The sequence below is a fragment of the Plodia interpunctella genome, chromosome 5 (genome assembly GCF_027563975.2).
Source record: "Plodia interpunctella isolate USDA-ARS_2022_Savannah chromosome 5, ilPloInte3.2, whole genome shotgun sequence".
NCBI classification, from domain to species: domain Eukaryota; kingdom Metazoa; phylum Arthropoda; class Insecta; order Lepidoptera; family Pyralidae; genus Plodia; species Plodia interpunctella.
This window is the reverse complement of record NC_071298.1, coordinates 6,444,894-6,465,633: the sequence shown is the minus strand read 5'-3', so window position 1 is coordinate 6,465,633 and position 20,740 is coordinate 6,444,894. Positions and strand designations below refer to the sequence as shown.

General features: G+C 35.0%; 3 protein-coding genes and 1 long non-coding RNA gene across 8 annotated transcripts; 1 reads left to right on the top strand and 3 right to left on the bottom strand.

Moving 5' to 3' along the window:
- Positions 1 to 184: 184 nt before the first annotated feature.
- On the bottom strand, positions 185 to 8,199 carry LOC128669995 (rab-like protein 6). 2 transcript variants are annotated; one of them, XM_053745304.1, is made up of 11 exons: positions 7,835 to 8,199; positions 7,588 to 7,742; positions 7,135 to 7,325; positions 6,730 to 6,876; positions 6,058 to 6,232; positions 5,588 to 5,737; positions 4,621 to 4,766; positions 4,155 to 4,301; positions 3,526 to 3,854; positions 3,257 to 3,297; positions 185 to 3,142 (listed from the first exon to the last, which is right to left on the bottom strand). In XM_053745304.1, exons 1-11 carry the CDS (start codon positions 7,944 to 7,946, stop codon positions 2,963 to 2,965), a joined length of 1,773 nt encoding a protein of 590 aa, XP_053601279.1. In that variant the 5' UTR covers positions 7,947 to 8,199; the 3' UTR covers positions 185 to 2,962. The 2 variants fall into 2 exon arrangements, with proteins under 2 accessions (XP_053601279.1, XP_053601280.1); XM_053745305.1 differs by lacking the exon at positions 3,257 to 3,297 and having other exon boundaries at positions 3,004 to 3,142; positions 7,835 to 8,165.
- Positions 8,200 to 8,536: 337 nt separating this feature from the next.
- On the bottom strand, positions 8,537 to 10,494 carry LOC128669999 (uncharacterized). Its single transcript, XR_008404715.1, has 2 exons — positions 8,863 to 10,494; positions 8,537 to 8,811 (listed from the first exon to the last, which is right to left on the bottom strand). It is a non-coding gene; the product is annotated as an uncharacterized LOC128669999 (long non-coding RNA).
- Positions 10,495 to 10,690: 196 nt separating this feature from the next.
- LOC128669998 (uncharacterized protein) lies at positions 10,691 to 11,514 on the bottom strand. The gene is made up of 2 exons (XM_053745311.2): positions 11,262 to 11,514; positions 10,691 to 11,106 (listed from the first exon to the last, which is right to left on the bottom strand). The coding sequence occupies exons 1-2, from the start codon at positions 11,361 to 11,363 to the stop codon at positions 10,951 to 10,953; spliced, it is 258 nt and encodes an 85-aa protein (XP_053601286.1). The 5' UTR covers positions 11,364 to 11,514; the 3' UTR covers positions 10,691 to 10,950.
- Positions 11,515 to 12,906: 1,392 nt separating this feature from the next.
- On the top strand, positions 12,907 to 20,719 carry LOC128669824 (host cell factor-like). 4 transcript variants are annotated; one of them, XM_053744965.2, is made up of 13 exons: positions 12,907 to 13,219; positions 13,437 to 13,532; positions 14,246 to 14,340; positions 14,601 to 14,784; positions 15,209 to 15,317; positions 15,871 to 16,005; positions 16,355 to 16,482; positions 16,782 to 16,957; positions 17,098 to 17,178; positions 17,683 to 17,844; positions 18,191 to 18,361; positions 19,556 to 19,742; positions 20,298 to 20,719. In XM_053744965.2, the coding sequence occupies exons 1-13, from the start codon at positions 13,066 to 13,068 to the stop codon at positions 20,384 to 20,386; spliced, it is 1,767 nt and encodes a 588-aa protein (XP_053600940.1). In that variant the 5' UTR covers positions 12,907 to 13,065; the 3' UTR covers positions 20,387 to 20,719. The 4 variants fall into 4 exon arrangements, with proteins under 4 accessions (XP_053600940.1, XP_053600939.1, XP_053600941.1 ...); XM_053744964.2 differs by having other exon boundaries at positions 16,331 to 16,482; XM_053744966.2 differs by lacking the exon at positions 13,437 to 13,532 and having other exon boundaries at positions 16,331 to 16,482.
- Positions 20,720 to 20,740: the final 21 nt, after the last annotated feature.

The following is a 20,740-nucleotide window of genomic DNA, read 5'->3' as shown; positions in this document are numbered from 1 at the left end:
ATATTCAGTGGGGCTTAGGCTCAGCTAGCATGAGTTCTTGCAAAGTCGTACCATTTAGCACCTCTATTGTACGTGAAAGGATCAATTGGATGCCAGAAATACGCTCACGAAAATGTTCCACAGCTTGTGGCATATCCATGCGCTACGAGAGAGCAACAGAGAATCAAAAGATAAAAAAACAAACTTCATGATAATACTTTATTTTTACAACAAGCATAACAATATAACATATTATACATTTCATTGAGGTAACAGATATATACATACAGTACAAGTACCCAACAAATTCTTCAGTTATTTTTTTGTGAATCAAACATCAATTGTATTCTGATTAGCTTGATGATAGATCCTATGACCAGAAACAGGGCTGTAGCTAGAGGAGGGGGCAATGCCCATAAAAATACCAAATACAAAATTATTTATGCTTTTAGATGGGAAGCCCTTCTCCTTTCACCAAATTGATATGGGTGTAATAAAGTAAAAAATATATAGGTCTCTATATATTTTTTTTACTACTGCCCTACCTCAAATTAATCTCTAGCTACACCTGCAATAATATTTTTATAATAAAACGACCCCATATATAGTTTAGGATCTGTAGTTAAGGCTGAATGACTTCAAAAGCTGTAATATTACGTGTTTGGAATAAAAAGTTTTTTTTCTTTAAAATAATAAAATCACTATGTACGCATTCTATTAGTTCGATTATGTAATAGTTGACAAAAGGCATTAAAAAAAGGTATTATGGGGCATAGATGTATCAAAACTTTATCTAAAATAAGTACTTAATATAGAAGAAAGAAATTCCTCAAGACCATGATTCGCGCTGTGCAATAAATAATATTATGAAACATAAAAAAAAAACTTAATACGCAAGACAATATGCATACGCAGGATACGTATATGTCCATACACATTCATAATATTATCTGCTAGAAAAGCTACATGAACATCAATTTTAATTTAACTTGAATACTCATTGCATTATCGCATAAATCTACTCCGCTTCCTTATCTAGTTATAAAATCTCTTGTAATATTTATAGCCTTTATAAGTAGTGCAGTATTCTTTTAAGCTTGCTGATTTGCCACATAAGTAAGCTGCGGACATCACGTTCATTATAAATGATATTTTTTTATACTTTAATAAACCAATAATCATATCTACAAATACAGATAGTAGGTATGACAAAAATATGTACTTAACAATATGGGGCTTTTAAAAGATAAAAAAAAGTATAAGCAAGATTGTGAGGTATAAGCTGACCAGAAATGCCCAAGTCTCAAATATATAATGCACTTTATAGGTAAATTAAAATACGCTGTAAAATGTAAACGATTGACCATTATTGAAATTTTAAATCTTAGTCTGAGTTTAGTAGAGAAGGTAAAATATATATATATGTTACCAGCCAAACACGATTCCAGGATAAACTAGTTTTGTCTAGGCAAAATAATTCTTCCTACATGCGATAGGATAAACTGGTTTAGCCTAGGCTATACTAGTTCGTCCTATCGCATATAGGAAAAAATAGTTTATCCTAGGCCAAACTAGTTTATCCTGATAGATATAAACACACTCAGGTTAAACAGGTCTAAATTCATTTAGCCTAGTCCAACAAACTAAGTCTCCGAAATAGCATAAATATAGTATTTTTAATATAAAAAATACTTTATTGTTTTAATATTATTAAAAATACTTTATTAATTGTTAGAATGTGATTATTTTACCGTTATCGTTTTAGTGAAATTATTAATTTTAATTAAATAGTATTTTATTCAATTTACCTATTTATTTTGTCTTTCTAGATGTTCTATAATGTTTAGACTAGGTCATGCCAGTTTATCCTGAGAGTGTGTATCTCTATAAGGATAACTTAGTGGCTAAACTGGTTTTTTCTATCGGGCTTAGGACGAACTAGTTTAGCCTAGGCTATACTAGTTTATCCTATCGCATGTAGGAAGAATTAGTTTAGCTTAGGTAAAACTAGTTTATCCTGGAATCGGGTTTGGCCGGTAACATATGCCTTATTACCTAATAGCTTCCTCAATCAAAAGAAGGACGATAAAACACACTTTCACTTTTATAATATTAAGCATGTATATATACTGAGTATAAGTATGGAAAGTATGCATTATCTGAACTATTATGCAATAGTAAACAAAATAGTTTAACTTTATTTGTTCACTTCTAGGAAAATAAGAAACGATTTGTTCATGTAATTTCTATAACTAGACTGCTATCTATATATTAGAGATCAGTCTTAGGTCCATTCATTTAAATTTAAAATCTGTATTCGTTTGATACAATTTTGCTTCACATTTTCTATTTTGTTTATGATATTTTCGTGAAGGATTTGAATACAGAAACAAAACAGTAAACAAAAGATACGTCGCCTGATAAAAAAGCTACACCTTGATCACCTTTTCATCGACCTAGCTTTCCTAAAACATACTTCAAATAATTACCATCAACACTTTGCTGTTTACATCTCACAATCGAGTCAATTCGCAGTGAGGCGCAACTAACCAATCACACCGCACTGTGCTTAGTTCGTTGCGTCTCACTTTGAATCGACTCGATAGTGGAAGTGAAATGCAAACCCGTACTTCGCCCTCTGCACCACCAAAACGTACTAAGCATTCTTGTCATTAAAATTAGACTTGGTAAAGCCGGGTTCAAGCAGGGCAAAACGTGCGTTTTTTGCCCTACACGATCAATTTCGTGCCCAGTGGAAAACACGTATAAAATAAATTCGGGCGAGTCGCGAAAATGTTCTTAAATCATCCACGACTTAATTTCTAGGGTTGTCAAAGTGTGTGTAAAAAGATATGAACGTTTTGTGTATGTGTTTTTGTTTAATGTTTACTAAACATTCGCGGAAGATCCGAGTTTATACACTTATTTCAATATTTCGTTTTCATTTTAATAATCAGAACATCGCAGCAGTTTCTTACATTTACTAGATGCTGTCATACTCATCGTAGTAGAATCCGACGGCAGCAGGCGCTAGCAAGTCTTGCTGCGGATGTGACTTCTTTTCTTTGGATTTTCGACTCTTGTGCTTCTTGTCTTTACGGTCAGATTTGTCACCGTAATCGCCCTTGTCTTTTGATTTCTTTTTCTTATGTTTCTTCTCAACCTGAAGAGTTAAATAAAAATTTGTTAAATTAAATTGTCATTAAAATCTAAAAAAAAATAACAATAGAGATGCATATGTGAAAAATAAAAATAACATTTGGAAATTATTTTTCACCTTTACATCCGGTTCTTTTGCTACTTCTGGATCTTCACCACCTTGAACATTAAAACAATGCGAATTTAATGTCTACAATCACACCTACTATAATTACGAGTAACATGTGATTTTTGATTATTATGGAAGATCAACAATTTATAAAGTAGTTAAATTATTTATTTCTACACTGGAAGCAATAGTCTACTGCAGAGTGCTGACTTACAAAGCGCAGGTGAGGCGGCGCAACAAACTTTGCCGCAGCATTTCATAATAGTTATAACACCCACCTTCCGGCGACCTCCTTGCGCTAGAATCTCCAGCTGCCCACATAGGGAACTCGCTATCCAACTCCAACGAGATACGATGTCGTGGATCCAAAACAGAAGCCGATGTATCTACATCTTCCACATCATCATTACTAATATTAACATTATGCAAAAACTTATTTAATTCGACATCGTTTACAGTTCTTGAAACTGGCATAGTTTGGCTTACGGCCGTTTTTGGCATTGTACTTGTAGTTGTAAAATCAAGGTCTGGTGGGCTGTGAGATACTTCGATGTCTAGGTCGTCCTCGTCGACCGTTACTCTTGGATTTCTCACACTCTCATCATCACTGAAATTAAGAAAATAACAAGCCAATTTTTATGAAATTTGGTATTGAGGTGGTTGATACTTTGAATTAACAGATGGATAAAAGTAATCCCACAAGTACGCAAATGAAATTAAATTAAATATGTTTATTTTATGAATTACAATGAATGATAAAACCAGGGTAACACCGCGGGTGCAGATATTATTGTTATTAGTGGAAAAAGACATGTTAAATCTCTCCAATATCTACTATGGGATCAGTACGAAGCACAAACCCCAAAATAATAACGTTTTTAAATATGCTTCGATTTTGTGACCTTACCTGTCAGTTTCATAACCTATTTCTTGAGTAGTGTGCGGCAAAGGTGCGAGATCCTCCAAAAAACTGCTATCCAGCGTTCCCGCGTAGAATTCATCCAAGCCGGATCCAGAGACGGGCACATTTGCTCCAGTCGGTGTTGCCTTTGCGCTGCAAATATAATACAGTTAAAATAAAAAATAGAAAAATAAAACATTGTGAGAAAACCTCCCGTCTGGTTGATTCTCAACTTGAGTGTGAAATGGAGAAGGCAATGGCAAACCACTGTATGGCACAATAGTGCCAAGAAACTCGTTGTGTGTGTTTCATTCCACGTAATTACCGCGAGACTCAGCCATGAAGAATACGACTATCGACGATATCGACTGAGAATTGACATTTTGAGAGTTTGCATCACAAAGCAAGGTTTTGCTTTTAGGTATTTCAAAAATTAGTATGTAAGGAAAATACAAATTTCTGTGTAGGTTACCTGTCATGTCGTGGGCGTGAGGGCGTCATTTCCATACTGACTTGATGTTTCGGTTTGTAAAGCTCTGGACTCACATACTGATTCAATTGTGGTTGTATTTCTCCTAATGGGCTTTGTGGCTTTGACGGATTTAACGATTGTGCCAACTATGAATGATACGAAATTATTTGATTGTGGTTAAGATTAGCCAAATAGTGCACTTTGCGTAATAACACACTTGTTGATGTTACATGCGTGTCGATGTCGCCATCGTTATTCACATCTTGGGTATTTAAATAGGTCCATATATATTTGACCAGATTTTCAATCGCGGTAATAATTTCTTGGATTTAAACATGTAACCGAAACGGTAAAAACGTATGAGGTTCAATTGCGATGCTCCTGAAGTTATTAGCGCGATTGGGAGGCAGGTCATATTCATATTATTCATTCGCCAACCAAGTTTTACAATGGTCTTAAAGTAATTACAATTAGTGCTTATAACTTAGTCACCTTTTACAGGTATTGCGAATTTCGGCGCCTCTGTATTATAATATTTATAGACATTTACATTTATAGTCATAATATATCTATATTCTATACTCGTCATATAAATATATATTTTTATGTAAGGTATATATTTGTTGTGACTTGAAATTATTTTATAAAATATGATCTTCATGTTTTTTTTTATCTATGAATTCGTTTATAGAGTAATAGCTCTGTAAAAGGTATTTAAGTATTTTATTAAATTTTGACATTTTTATTTCGTTTTTAATATTTGTGGGTAATTTATTATATAATTTTATAGCCATACAGTATGGTCTTCGCCTAAGATCGGCCAGTACTTACGGTACTGACCGATCTGTAAGTTCACATTATGACACTGACAATAACCTAGCATAGATAGTTATGATAAATGGAGATAGTGTAAATGTAAATTTATTACCTCTCATATGAGCTTACTAACTAATGGATATCAACTCACCAATGGGTTAACATTAGGCGGGATAATCGGTTTGCCGGCGCCGAGTACAATACTAGGAGATCTGTCGTTGATTGGCCGAATTTCATTACTTTGCCTCCTCTTGTTTGCCAAGCGATCAACAAAAGTTTCATAATGCGACTCTTCTGAGCTCTGTAGAATAAAAAATATTTGTAAGGTGGGAATGATAACTTTCAATATCCATAAAAATATAATACATAAATATATATTATAAATGCGAAATTCAGTTTGTCCTGCTTTTATGGTTAAAACATTGAGTCTATTTAATGTCGTTGAAATTTGAAATATAGTTAATGACTTGAAGTCATACAGGCTACTACGACACAGGCACCAAAGCTATTTTTGTAATATGTTGATAATAATTTTCTCATCTTTTACCAATACAAACACTCACTTGCAATATAACCAGAGCCTGGGAAATTGACATCATTTGATTAAGATAAAATACATACCTGAAAATTATCAAGTTCTTTTTCAGTCTCTTCAATATCCTTTTGATTTCGTTGCAATTGTTCCAATAAACTAGTTTTTTGTAGTTTAAGAAATGGTATGTTGAGGAATTTGTGTAAGAGGCGCAACCCAAAACCATTTCTCATGGAAGACTCGGCGTAACGAACTGGTGCTGTTCTAAAATTACATTTGTCACTTGTACAAATATTTCAGATAGAAAATAAATAACCTTTTTAGAGTAAATTGATGGATGACAGACATCCCTAGTTAAAAAAGGATATTTATGTAAAATACTCCACCCAAAGAAAATCTGATCCTAAAGTACACAAACTCGAAACCAATTTTCATTCTTACATGAAAATTCACCTTAGGTATTAGATGAACTTTTTGTCACTAGTCATCATCTGTATTTGTACATACAGGATGTTACAGAAAACTAATATATTAGTAGTGGTATATATTGTAACACCCTGTATATAGTAGTATGTATGTGTATGTAGCTTGTAGCTCAAGATAGAGACCTTTGGAAGATAGAACGGGAGGCCTTTGCCCAGCAGGACACAAAAGATAGGCTATAAAAAAGTGTATATAGTAGTGTTAATATTTAATAGTTTTAAGTATTAAATTCACCATTTGTTTTACTTGGAACAACAAAGTTAAAAAAAATAAATCACCTGGAGAGTTTAGCATGATGGAGTGCTTGTTCTATGTGGTGAGGATGGACCTGGCGATGATGCTGCATGTCACAGTGGTTCCCAAGGATCACCACTGGAAGATCTGCTGGAACTCTAGAAAGTTCCTTGACCACATATTCAAATGTCCTAAAAAAGGAAACCATGTGCATTTATCACAAATACAATAAAGTTATTTTGGATTAGTATTATTTTCTGGTTGAGGATGACAGCACAATCACCAGATGGGTGAATAGTGCTCTCATTCTGGAACTATTTTACCCAGATCCCAGATGAGTACATATTTTGGATAGAAAGCTAATATTTTTAGTGTAATACCTAGTTAAGTATGTTAAAATAATTTGTGCTGTAAAGGTTTTTTGTAGTCACATTAGTATAGTTTCATACCATATTTTTGTTATATCTAGCATTAAAATTACTCCATTAGCATTTTTGTAAACATCTAAAAATGTGGCATCTAACACTGGTGATTCATAGCTATCTTCTTGGACAGTGGGAGGAGCTTGGTTCTCAAGTTTCAGCCCTAGTGGAGCTTTTTTCTTAGTTCTTCCTTTGTCCACTACTTCCCAAACTTCTACCTAAAACAGAAGCAATTTTTAGGAGTGGATTAACAGATATACAGGCAATAGTCATTTAAGACTAATAATAAAAATTATACCTTAACCTGATTGGTAGCTAGCTACTGGATAACAATTGTTTATGCGTTGTCTTGATTCTTTGCATGTCAATTAAAAAATATTTTTATAAAGACACAAACCGATAAAAGTTTATTCAAGTATGATAATTAAGTTGTCACAGAAATAATTGTCTAGATCTGAATATATTTATAAACATACTTACTTTCACAATATAATCTGTATTTTTATAAGCCCAATGTATAGGCGCTACTTGTATTTGGTCCGTAGGCACATAATCTTCTATAAAAGCTCCTCCTTGCAGTCTTTGGAGAAGACAAGATTTACCTACATTCCTGTCTCCTTTGATTAATATTTTCACTGAAAACAGAAAAGTATGTGAAAACTTGGCATTTCCAAGCTTATACTGATACTTACATTCTGACGAAACGTTTATTAAATAAGACAATTACTGTTGAAATGAACCCCTCTAGAAAACTTCTTCTGTAGTGAGGAAGACATAGGCATCGGAGCAGGGCAACGGTCATCGTTGATTTTTGTGAGCTTTTTAAGTGCGGAAAACATCTTGTGTACGTTTGAGTAGAAATATTTTAATAAAACGGAAATATTTTATATGTTTCTGTTCTGATTTTGTTTCATTTCAATATTTTCAATCAACCAACTTTTGTTTACGTGACACTTGCTATTTCTTTCTTTTAGACCTGTCAATCAGTTTTGTGATTGTTGTGATTCAATGGGGGCGCTGCATACGTTATAAAAAAAATGTTATAAATTGAACTTCTTGCCACGTACATACCTACCATATACACACCATTGTGAAGTGACATCATAGTGACATGTTGATCTGACAGATGACATTGTAGGGCTACTACCACAGAGTACTTTCTATTTATAATGAAATAGAGACCTATCTCAGCGCCTTGAAAAGGAAACACATAAATACTGCCATCTATGAATAAGGCATGACAACTTTTCCACAATCTATATATGTATAGGTTCTATATGTGCACCGTAGCTGTACTATACATACCTACATAGTAAAACTCCATATACCTAGTTATTTATTCTATAAGGGATCGGAAAATGTGATTTCTTTATTGTAAACAAAAATATTAAGTTTACAATAAAAAAATACATAATAAAAATATAAGAAGTAAGCAATTAAAAACAATTTATTCATGTTCAATACGTTGTCCTGATAGTATAATAAATAATGAACATAAGGTTGACAATAATAATAATATCTACTTATCAACTGTTTACTCAATATAATAATAAATCAGGATGCTTACGAAACATAACAACATCACACCAGACTTCAAAATCTTAGTGGTTTTTCAATTGCAGCTTAAAATATGTTTTTATTTTTGATTTTTAAATATTATACTCATAACCGACCAGACCATACACTACAAGGGTTTCGTCTGACCTATTAAAACAGAAGATTGGCATATTATACACTACAAGGGTTTCGTCTGACCTATTAAAACAGAAGATTGGCATATTCTGATTTATGTGGAAAATTATATCATCACCACATTGCACATACATACTCATTAAATCATGATAATGAGAAAAATCTTAAATTTTAAAATATACACAATATTCTGGGTTACGTTATAATTATAATTTTGCTTGTAATAATGTTATACTATTTCTCAGTAAAATCCATTGCAAGTTGTAAAAAAATGTTTAAAAAACGATGAGTTGTAACTTGCAACTCATCGTTTTTTTAACATTTTTTTATTTTGCACTCTAGCCTTGTCTTGAAAGTAATCTTCAGGATCATCTACATGCTTAGTTCCGTTTAAAATTCTATTTATATTTTTGCAATAATGATATATAAAAAAATTACAAGAAGAATCAATTATATAATCTATTAATTTTTCTTTGTGTTCTGTACAATTTAAAAAATCAAAATCTATATTAATTAAAATTAAGGTCTTTAAAAATTGCTTAAGATTATAAATACGAAGCACTTTTTTTAATACAATTTGAATATCTTGTATTGCTGAAAAGCATTGTAATACTTCTTTTGTTGGGCTGCAGAGCCACTGTTTACCTGCAAATTCTATATATTTTATATATTCCAAGGGTTCTGAGGCCACACACATTTTTATTACATACCTTGCAGGATTGAAATATTTTCTTTTTCGCATTACGTACAAAATACCCAGTTACATATTGTAGTGGCCCCAATATTCGTGGATCTGTTTTTTGATCCAAGTCAACAATATCAATATCCGGTATATTCTCAAATTCGCAGGCTTTACTTTCAGTGGCCTTTTCGGTGATTATAAGTGAATGTAGATTTTTTCCAAAATCATTCTCGCAGTTCGCGCCCGGGGCATGGATGCTGGACATATTATTTATTAAAAGAGTGGTAAATGCACTACTGAAATTTTCGGGTGTTGGGTTATTATTTTGGCACCCATGACTCCTTATAAACAACTCAACTCAACGGAATCACAGGCAGGTAGCACAGCACAAAGCAAGTTAATTGTGGACAGAATTCACAAATTGTCAGCAACGACAACGTATGAATGATAATAATATGAAAAAACACCGCCACCGCCATTTGTTGTCAATTCGCCGGCCGGCTGATCCGGCTGTTAAAACTGTTGCCATACTGAATTATAATTTGTACTATCACGTCTAATACCTTTATTATTTATTATGTTCTTTTTGATGAACGGCCCTAAAAATGTCAAGAACAGTAGCACATTATTTAAATATGACTAAAATAATATTAAAAACTAGAAGCTTAAGTCTATTTTTGAATAATTATCATTTAATTATTTAAGATTAGAGTAAAAACAAAACTACCAATGTGGTAATATTTTTTTCTAGTACCATACTATTGTCATTATAAAGCAGCCGAGTAGCGAAGTCAGTAAAATATAATGTTTTCCATTATACAGGATACTTTCTTATTTTGTTATATTTTAACACGCTTGCGCCATCTCTTAGTCTGTCATAGAAATACTATATTATAATTCCAATAATTTAAGAATACCATTGATTTCACAAGCTTGTTCGGTCCAACAGACCTATGCAAATTGTTTGGTTTATTACTTGAACGATTTCCAGTCTCAATGTATTGAGATTGTTACCCCTGGCTACTACACAATGGCTATACAAGGGGAGGCACAATGGAAGCACATAGTTGCAAAATTTCCATGTTATTAAAAATTAATGCGTTATTCATGTATGCTATTTGTGAAAATACCGTAGGTACCTCTATTACTAGAAGTATAATTTTGTACATTGAAAAATAACGTATTTGTGTAGAAATGAAATAACATGAAAGCAATTGTCTTATAATATTTATTTACAAGTAACCTGTAATAAGTTACAGGAAAATATTGGCTAATGCAAAACAAACATATATTACGACTAAGTTTTATTAAATTCAAATGAGAACATATGCTTTTATATGAATTAGATCTACTCTCTAAAAATACAAACATATTTTGTCTGATACAGATACTAGTTTCATAACTTCAGCTTATGTGAAATGTTTGTCTTGGATTTATCATTTAATAAATAACAACAGTTTGAAAAATAACTAGTCCCATTTTGATTTCTTTTTCTCAAATACTTCTTTACCATCCTTGTCTACAGCAGCATAATAACCCATGGATTCATATTTATTCCTCATGTATGCAATATAGCCTAAAGCCATTCCAAAACATGTGAGCCCTATGCTCATAATCACAATATTCTGAAATTAAAAAAATCAGTAATATTAGTTATTGAAAGTAATATTTAGAACAGTACCTACCAATAAGGTGAGCAGAATATTAGGCGATTTTAAGTAATGAAAAAGAAGGAAATGTGTGCCTTAATAAAATACCCTATCAAAGCAAAAATTCTTACAGGTTTTGCATACAGCTCAAAATTAATCACTCTAAATGCTGTACTCGATTTCATTGAACGCAGTCCATCACCGGGCTTTTCAGTATTTTTAACATTAGACATAATAAAATTTCTTATAGTGGCTTTTATAAGTACACTAATTCGTCAGGGCAATTCTTATATATATGAGCTCTCAATATTATACGGAATTTTCACTATGAAAACGAAGGAAAGTAAAATAAAAATATAGGTACCTATCAAAACAATTTTAACGATTAGACACATAATAATATGACGTTGACACTCTTTTTATGACACTCAAATGTGTGGTCGTCTTAGAGAATAGATCATTATGGAGAGGCCCTTGTCAACATATACGAATTTTACATTTATCAAGCAATAGGGAGTATTACGGCGCATTTATCCCGCCAGAGTACAACACTAATACAAAACACAAGATAAAAAACTTCAAAAACTATGGGATAAGTCTCACGCTGTAAAATTTTCGAGCCAATAAACGGTCGAAAAGAAGCTCGGAACACTTCACACGTGAACACTTATTAAAATACGGACTTCTACAGGTAAGATCTTCAGTCAAAATCAAGTTTATATCAGTTTATGACCACAGTTGACCAAATAATGCAGAACATAACCTAAAATAGTGTTATTATTTTCAGGATAATCCACTAAATCCTTCCTTTTTCCTTTAAACTCGCACCACGATTGCATCGAAGGTATTTTCGGTCGTAAATCTGCAACAACATTGAAAATTAGCGCTTTTTGCCTCCTTTGGCAATGTTTGTATACCTTAGTTATACCAGTAGCGCCATCTGCGCTGAGCTTTGCGTAATATTTTATTATTCCGAGCGTGTTTATTATTCTGTGCGGTGACCCGACAACCGAGCTAAAATGTAATTTCATCTTTTGAGCTGGGTCCACATTTGTATCAAGTAATCGTATCCGTATCAGGTGTATCGTATCGAGTATGCGTATCCTAAGTGTGGATGCCCATTTTGACCACATAGTATCTTTTATCTTGTGATTCACAGTTCGGCCAAAAATCACGTCCACTTATGATAGGTACTGTATCTTGATCGCGTATCGTCTCGCCAATCACGTGTGTGCGCTCACACTGCACGTACACGTGAATGCAAACTTGTCGGATCGGTTTGCATTCACGGGGATCGGGGAAAACCCCTTCGAGATGGACGGTGGCGTATCACGTATCAAATAATATAGCCGTATAATGACACCGGTGTGTCATGATACGGCGATATCAAAATGCGTCACACAAGATCATTATACCGATCATGATACGCGTATCCGATACGACACGAATATCAGATACGCGGTTATATAGCGATCGGGTTGTATAATGATACGTAGTGTATGCATCAAGATCGCGATCATTTTGCGTCGACACTAGCAAATATGATACGCGTCGATGTCACACGACGGAGATCTGATACGCGGAAATGATCAAGTGTGGACAGTGTGGTGCATTTGTATGACGTTATTAGGTTTTCTTACTGAGGAAAACTTACTAAACTTGACGCTATATTTTTCCGTTTGGAGAAAGGAAAAAAAAACGTGTGGTAGGAACATTTTCTATGAACGAAGAGCATTCATTGTACCATACCATAGACATAATAAAAAAAAAAGAAATGACGCCAACTTGGCACTATGGTTGATTGTTACAGTTGTCCTGTCAAAAATATTAGAATTTTAGCGAAATTTTGATAAAATGATAATTGATTTGCCTTAATTTCTTGTTCAATTTCAATATTTGTTGTTATTGTAATCGTGTTTTACTGATTTTCCTAATATGGATTCAGACTCCGCTATTCATGGTGATATGTCGGCTGATGGCGGGGAAGTTTCCGCATTAGCCGAAAGCCATTCAACAGATGCTATAGGCGAAATAGATGAAAATAATATTACAAGTCATGATTCTGAGGCGGTTACTGCCGAAGATTCAGGTATGAACTTCACAAATTTATTAAAGGGTTTTTTTTGATAAAATTTGCTATGGTGCATTGCTACTTCTTCATGCGGCACCTTTTATCCTTCATAATATGTAAAGTAGAATTGGTTTTAAGCAGATTGTTATACTAATTAATGTACAGATGTATATTTCTATCCTTTTATTAGTTGTCAAAGTTAGTAGAAAGTAAATGAATTCAAACTTATATGTAGTGGAAAATGGGGGAGCTCCCACAAGCAGCAGTGATGCTTTGGACGTTGAGCCTGGTGTGCTGGGAGAAGTTGAGGACCAACCCTCTGCTGAACAAGGTAATAGGGTGCTATCAACTTTTTATCATGATCATTTTTGTAAACATGTGGAAAGGTTATTGGTGTTTTTGGGTTTCATTGGGCTAAACTTCCAAAGTATTCGTTAAACTTTAATAAATAGTTGTCTATGTATTTATTATAATTGCAGTACCTATTTATTGGTGATGGCTCACTTTTTACCTGTATTTGTATTGCTGCATTATTCTAGTGCTTACTTCTCAACTGATGCATGATTAGTGTTGGGTTACATTTCACTTTTTTTAGTTTCACACACCATACAGTGTTAAGATTATACAGTGATGGGACATATGTACTAGTGGTGGCATGCATACAATGTCAAATGTGTCTTAAGGTGGTTCTTAGAGTGGTTTGAGTAATGCGTCATTTCCAAAATCAATCATTCCATTCAAATTGACATTACCATTTATAGATAAAGTTAAAGTCAGAGAGTAAAACAAATTTTTGTCTTTGTTAAAATTTGGAAAATTGTAATGCGGCCATAGCAGCAATATGCTCTGAGGAACACTCCTAAATATAATAATTTTATTAAAATTATAATGATGTCATTATTTTTGAGCTTATTATAAGGAAGTAAGAAATTAATTTGTTAAGAACAAAAATTTGCTGTAATAATCATGATTACTTCATGTATACACCCCTTTACATTGTGAACATTTGCCTAATTTTTATGAGTAGATTATTTGCTTTTTCAGCGAATGCAGAGGAAGAAATGGACATAGATGAAACAACAGCTGGAACAGTAGCCGACGAGTCAGCTTACATTGGGGACAACTGTTTGTCAACACCAGTATGTTCACACAAATACTATTTATAGTATTTCATTGATACTGAATATAACATATTTATTAACACATATTTAAAATTTCAAATCAAAATAAAAATTTAATGGAAAGCATACATATTTCTAAAAACGATTGCCTGTCTCTGCTTGAAAACGGAATTTAACATGTATTTTATACAGCAAAGGACAAACAGACAAAAGCTTTATGGTCATAAAATACATATCTTTTCTATTTGGTTTTTATTAAAATAATAATTATTAATCAGGCCGCCACTGAAGACAATTCACCGCAGGACACCGATAATCCTTTAGACCCCCTCATAAAAGAGCAGGGTTTGGACGAGACTGAGGGTGTAGAAGGCGCTGCAGAAGAATCTCCAGACCAATCTATAAGTTCTGCAATGCCCATAGATAGTGGTGAGGGTGATGGTGCACCAATTGCACAGGATGGTAAGACCTATTATTTTTGGTAAATTTATTTCTGCATGGAAAACATTCCACTTCTGCTTTATCAATTTCATATATTTGCAATATTTTGAACAATGTAAAACCATACTGCTGATTATTTTCTATATCACTAACAAAAAAAGACCCCACTGTTACTCTTGAACATTTCCTCTATCTCTGTGCTGAATTTCATTAAAATCGGTCCAGTAGTTTTTGAGTGTATGTAAACAAAAATATAAATAGTTTCTCTTTATAATATTAAGTATGGATTAGTCGATGTCATCAGAAACAAAAACAATGCTGATCAAATCAGAATGTCTTGATGCTGAAATTAATGTCTTACTATTTTCATGTTTTACAAACAACAAAGTTCTAGCAATATCATATGTTTATCATTATAATAATAATGCTATATGTACCTTGACAGATGAATCAAGTACTATGGATGAAGATATGGGTGGTGGTGAAGGCGTCGCCAGCAGCGATGACGTTAATGATATCAGCAGTGCAGCTCAAGTGCTTAGTACAGGGATAAGGTACCTTGTTTCATACATGTATACTGGTAATTGCATGTTGGGGCAGGAACAACTTACATATACAGTTTGAGTAGATAGAGCCAAGAGTTGCGAAACTCGAAGGCCACATATATGTATGGCGGGCTTGTTGGTGAAATTGAGATTCAATAGTATCAGGAACATCTCACATTATCCTTGTTTGTTTTAGTAATGTTTTGAATGAGTTTTGTAATCAGGAGTAAAGGAACAGTCATAAATGTCTTAAAATTTATTCATATTTATATTTTTTCATTGAAAAGACTTGGTTATAATTGCTAATGTCGTACTGACAATATAGGTGTTTATAAGAAAAATACTTTCTTTAGGCGATTGAGACATAAATATAGAAAGGAATCTTGGTCGTTTCTACCATGATTGATTCTCATTAAATTTCTTACTGACAATCGAATTTTCATTATCATGAATCTATAGGGGATTAATGTTCCAGTTTTAGTTTTTTCCTATCACTCTCTGTATTAGGACAAATTACATACTCGTTCTGAACAGTTGTTGCATAAATAAATGTTTTATACAGCTCAAGTACTGCGGAAGGTGGTGCTGACATTACCAGCAGTGGGCAGACCGAAGCCGCCCTTATATCCTCTACAGCGAACGGGCCGGCCGTACTGCATTCTTTCTCCATGACCCCCCAACAACAGCATGCCAATGAGTTTGTAGTTTTTTGTTTAATGCCGACACACAAATAGCTGATGCATTGTTCTGGTATTAGAAAATGTATCGATTTTGGTGTTTGGTATGCAAACTCGCATTTTTTATATGACGGCACATAATTTAATTGCTGGAGTTATGGTTATAATTTTTAAAGAAAGCTAAACAATTTTTGTCCTTTTATTTTGTTTTACTAACCATTTAGTTATTAACCACTTTTTTGGTGCTAGAAAACTAATTTTCTCTGCATGTATCCGAGTTGCGTCAAATTTGTGTGTCGGCCGCTTTACGATCAACTTGATGCATTCAATATTAAACTGCAATAGGTATCTGAATTTCCTGTCCTCCAGGTTTGGAGACGCGGACACGTCAGAAATGGAGGGCGCCGCCGACACCATGCCTACAGTCAGCGAGTCCATGCCGCTGCTCACTATGACTGCTAACGGTTCGGCGCTCCTGTCACCTACTATATTGCAGGGTGAATACAATATAACATTAATGGACACATTACTTATATAGTATACATAAGTACTAAGAACTTACACAAAACCTATGTATTTATAAACTAGCTTTTGCCCGTTGCTTCGCCCGCGTGATTATCTCTGCGAACGCGGAATAGACTTGATTTTCATACAAACTTTCACCCCTCATTATAGTTATTTATTTTGGGGGTTGATTCTTGAAAAAGAAATAGGCTATTTTGAACGGGGTCTTTAACTACATCCATACCAAATTTGCCACGGAACTTCTTTTGTACGATCTCATGGATTGTGGCAGGCGAGGAGGGCGGCGCGGGCGGCGTGTCGTCGTCGGTGGCGGCGGAGGAGGCCGCGGCCGACGCGGACGGCGTCAGCAGCTCGGGCGGCAACGGCGCGCCGCCGCTGCCGCCCGCCGACGCAGCACACGCGCTCGCCACCCTCGCCAGCGCTGCGCTGCACCACCACCACGAACAGGTAACTAGTTCCCACAACACTACCACAAACATAGATAACACAACGGCGCGCCGCCGCTGCCGCCCGCCGACGTAGCATTATCGGCGCTTTAATGTTAGTTTGTCTGTTTATCGTTTATTAAAAGACCTAATTTCTTTCAGAATGAGTCTGAAGAACAAAAACAGCAAAATGATGAGGACACTTGGTACACCGTGGGCATCGTGAAGGGTACAACTTTTACGGTATGTTTACTTTTTTTCTTGAGATGAGATATAATCAATCCGGGATCAATGCTTTGCGTGTTTTTCACACGCAAAGCAGTTTAACGACAATAAAAACGCTGACGCGGTTTTATTATGAGACTGTGAGTCAGTCCCGTTGGTATAGGGAACTGACTATTCATTGTTCATGTATAAGATGTGAACATGAGTAAATAAATAGAAGCTAACATTTTTGACTACAGACTACAGAAGCCATGCCATCTTTCTATTATAAGTATAATATGTCTATCTGTATGTCTGTCCATGCCATCGTAGCAGTCTCACAGCTGAACAAATTTTGATTTAGTTTTTTTATAAGATTATTTAATCAACACCAATTTTCCTAACATAGCTGAGAACAGCTATGTTAGGAAAATTGGTGTTAAGCCGTTTGGAATTCATCAGCTGTTTTGTATAGATGCCAGCAACTTCAGACTCAAGGGTTTCTTAATTTAATTATCATATAATTGTAACAAATTTGAATAGGTACAAAACTACATATCGGATCCGAACGTGGACCTGTCGACGCTGTCGCTGGACACACTGCCGGAGCTGGCGGGGCTGCCGACCACGCCGCTGGAGCACGGTACAGCGTACAAGTTCCGCATCGCGGCCATCAACTCCTGTGGTCGGGGCGAGTTCAGCGAAGTGAGTCTTCCATATATTACTTAGGTAGCCCTTAGAGTACTGATCGAGCGAGCCTGGATCTCTTCTACCTTGGCTGGCATGGAAGTCTATTCATAGGATTCGGACACAAGCCGGTTAAAATTGTCACTGTCACACTTTATAATATTCGGAATTGACAGAAACTTTTTTGTGAATAACGGAGACAGTCATCACATATGATGAAATAATATAATCAAATGTCACTTATCTAAAACTTTTTTGACTCCAACATTTATGACGTCACTTGAGCCCACATACAAGCTTAAAATGTTTTTGAGACATGGAAATAAGTATGAGATTAGACATGACATGCAACTGGTCGATTCAGGAGTCTGCGTTCAAGACGTGCCTGCCGGGGTTCCCGGGCGCGCCGTCGGCGATCAAGATCTCCAAGTCAGTGGAGGGCGCGCACCTGTCGTGGGAGCCGCCGCAGGTCGCCGCGGAGGGCATCTTCGAGTACTCCGTCTACCTCGCCGTGCGCTCCAACACGCAGCCCAAGGTTTGTGCGATAATATTTTATTTTTAACGCACACTCGCCTCTCTATACCCTTAGCCGCCCACGTCAATGTTGCCCTTTTGTCGCCAATCGCGGCGACTGAATTGACGGGCCCATCCAGCGAGCGGCGAGCCAACCACCTGCCACTGAATAGTCAGTTATCATGATTATGGCAGGTGACCGAACTCTTTGCAATAGCCCATTCTAAGTCCATCCAAATTTCATTCTATAGACCAATAACTTCTATCCATTATTCTGCAATATTTCACACTCCCGCCGAGACCTGCTCATGGGCATATCATTTTATTCTTATATCCGCGAGTGGTTTTTGGCGGGAGACCTACACAACATCAACGGGCCTCTACGTATTGGATCCACATCCCCACGCAAGCCTCTCAAATGACCAGACTTAGTGCCGTGAATTTTTAATACATAATAATAATAATCATTTATTTCGGTCGAAAGAAAACCATATTATGTTAGTAAAAAGTCTTAGACGCTATTTAGTATATAAATTCAATTCAAAAATTATTATATTAAAATACAAATTAATTAATATAAGTTGATCGATAATAAATTAAAACTAGCATGTAGTGGTAATGAAAATAACTGTATTATAAACACATTTTTAGTCGTTAAAGACAATCGGCGGCAATCTTATCTATATTGATAGATAAGATTGCCGCCGATTGTCTAAACCGACTGTCTCTGTCGCGTGAAAAAAATATTAAAATTATAAACACATTGGAACTTATTATTTTTTCATTGTCCTATGTATGCATATATATTGTCCTAGTACTGCACGACGGGTAGTTTTACCTGTCCCGATGTTTGCATATTTGTCAAAGTTGAAATTTTCCACGTCGCTTCAGTTTCCATAACAATGCATTATTAGCGTGAGCAGGATGGTGGATCCAGGATCGGCTCCCTACAAGGGAACTTCTGGACGGTAAAAATTTCTCACGCATTCAATTAGGATCAAACAACTTTCTGTTAAATGGCAGTAAAAGCTAAAATGTCATTTATTTTTAATAGTAACTGTGTAATTTCAAGATAAAATGTACTCTGTGTGCTATTTCAGGTAGTATTCTACCCGTTTATCAAATTTCGTAAAAATTTGTCCAATCTGATTTGTCTGAATTTCATAGTGTAGCACTTTTCACTTCTATAATTACTTTAATTTAATTGTAATTACAGGAAGTAGCAAAATCTCAGCTGGCATTCGTGCGGGTGTACTGCGGGAAAGCGAATACGTGCGTGGTGCCGCAGTCGTCGCTGAGCGCTGCGCACGTGGACTCGAGCACAAAGCCCGCGATCATATTCCGCATCGCCGCGCGCAACGAGAAGGGATACGGGCCCGCCACGCAAGTCAGGTGGTTGCAAGGTAACCCATTCTTGTTTCTTTATATCTTACCAGCTGCGCCCCGGGGCTTCGCTTTCGTGGGAATTTAGGGATAAAAAGTGCCTTATGTGTTATTCCAAGTTATATTCTAACCACACAGGTAGAATATAACCTAACAATCCGTCTAGTAGATTTTGCGTGAAATTGTAACAAACGTACATACATACATATATCCTCAAAAAATTATATGTAAGTAGCATTGAACTAGGAAGGCTACTGAAAGAACATACACAATAAAAAAGAATATACAATGACGGACTTATCCCATGAAGGAATCTCTTCCAATCAACCAGTAATAGTTTGATAGGATATACAAGGTGTTTGGTCAATGGTATATAAAGCCGTGACAAGGCCATACCCCGAGGGTCATATAAATTGTATGGTGATGAAAAAAAATTTATATCTTGTAATATTTTTTTCAATGGTTATTTCGTCGTTTTTGCAAACATCTTCACATATGTTCGCATTTCTAATTGGCATGTGTCATAATTTCAGACTCTGTTAGAATTATTATAATGGTAAACTTTTTATTTGCAGATATAAAGACTGGAGGAGTGAAGAGAGCAGGGGACAGTCGGTTACCTGGAGCGTCGCCCTCGAAGCAGCCTAAACAAATACTGCATTAAGTGTTAAAATCCTATGACAGTTTTACGATTATCTAGACTATACTTTAGTGTACAGACTACAGATGACTAAGTGAATGTTCGTCATTACGGTTAGTACATTTTTATTTTTATTTCTGTCCTTCATCAATGAAATCCACTGTTTTAGTAATATTAACTTTGATTTACCTTCTCTTGTATATTATATAACATATATTTTGTCAAACATATATATTTGTATATCATATTAATGTTACGAATGACTGAGGTAACGAATGTAGACATTAATAAGAGTGATATGGATGCAAACTTTGTAGAAAATCATATCTGTCCTGAATAAAATGATGGAAATATTCACATTATTATTTTTATATATAG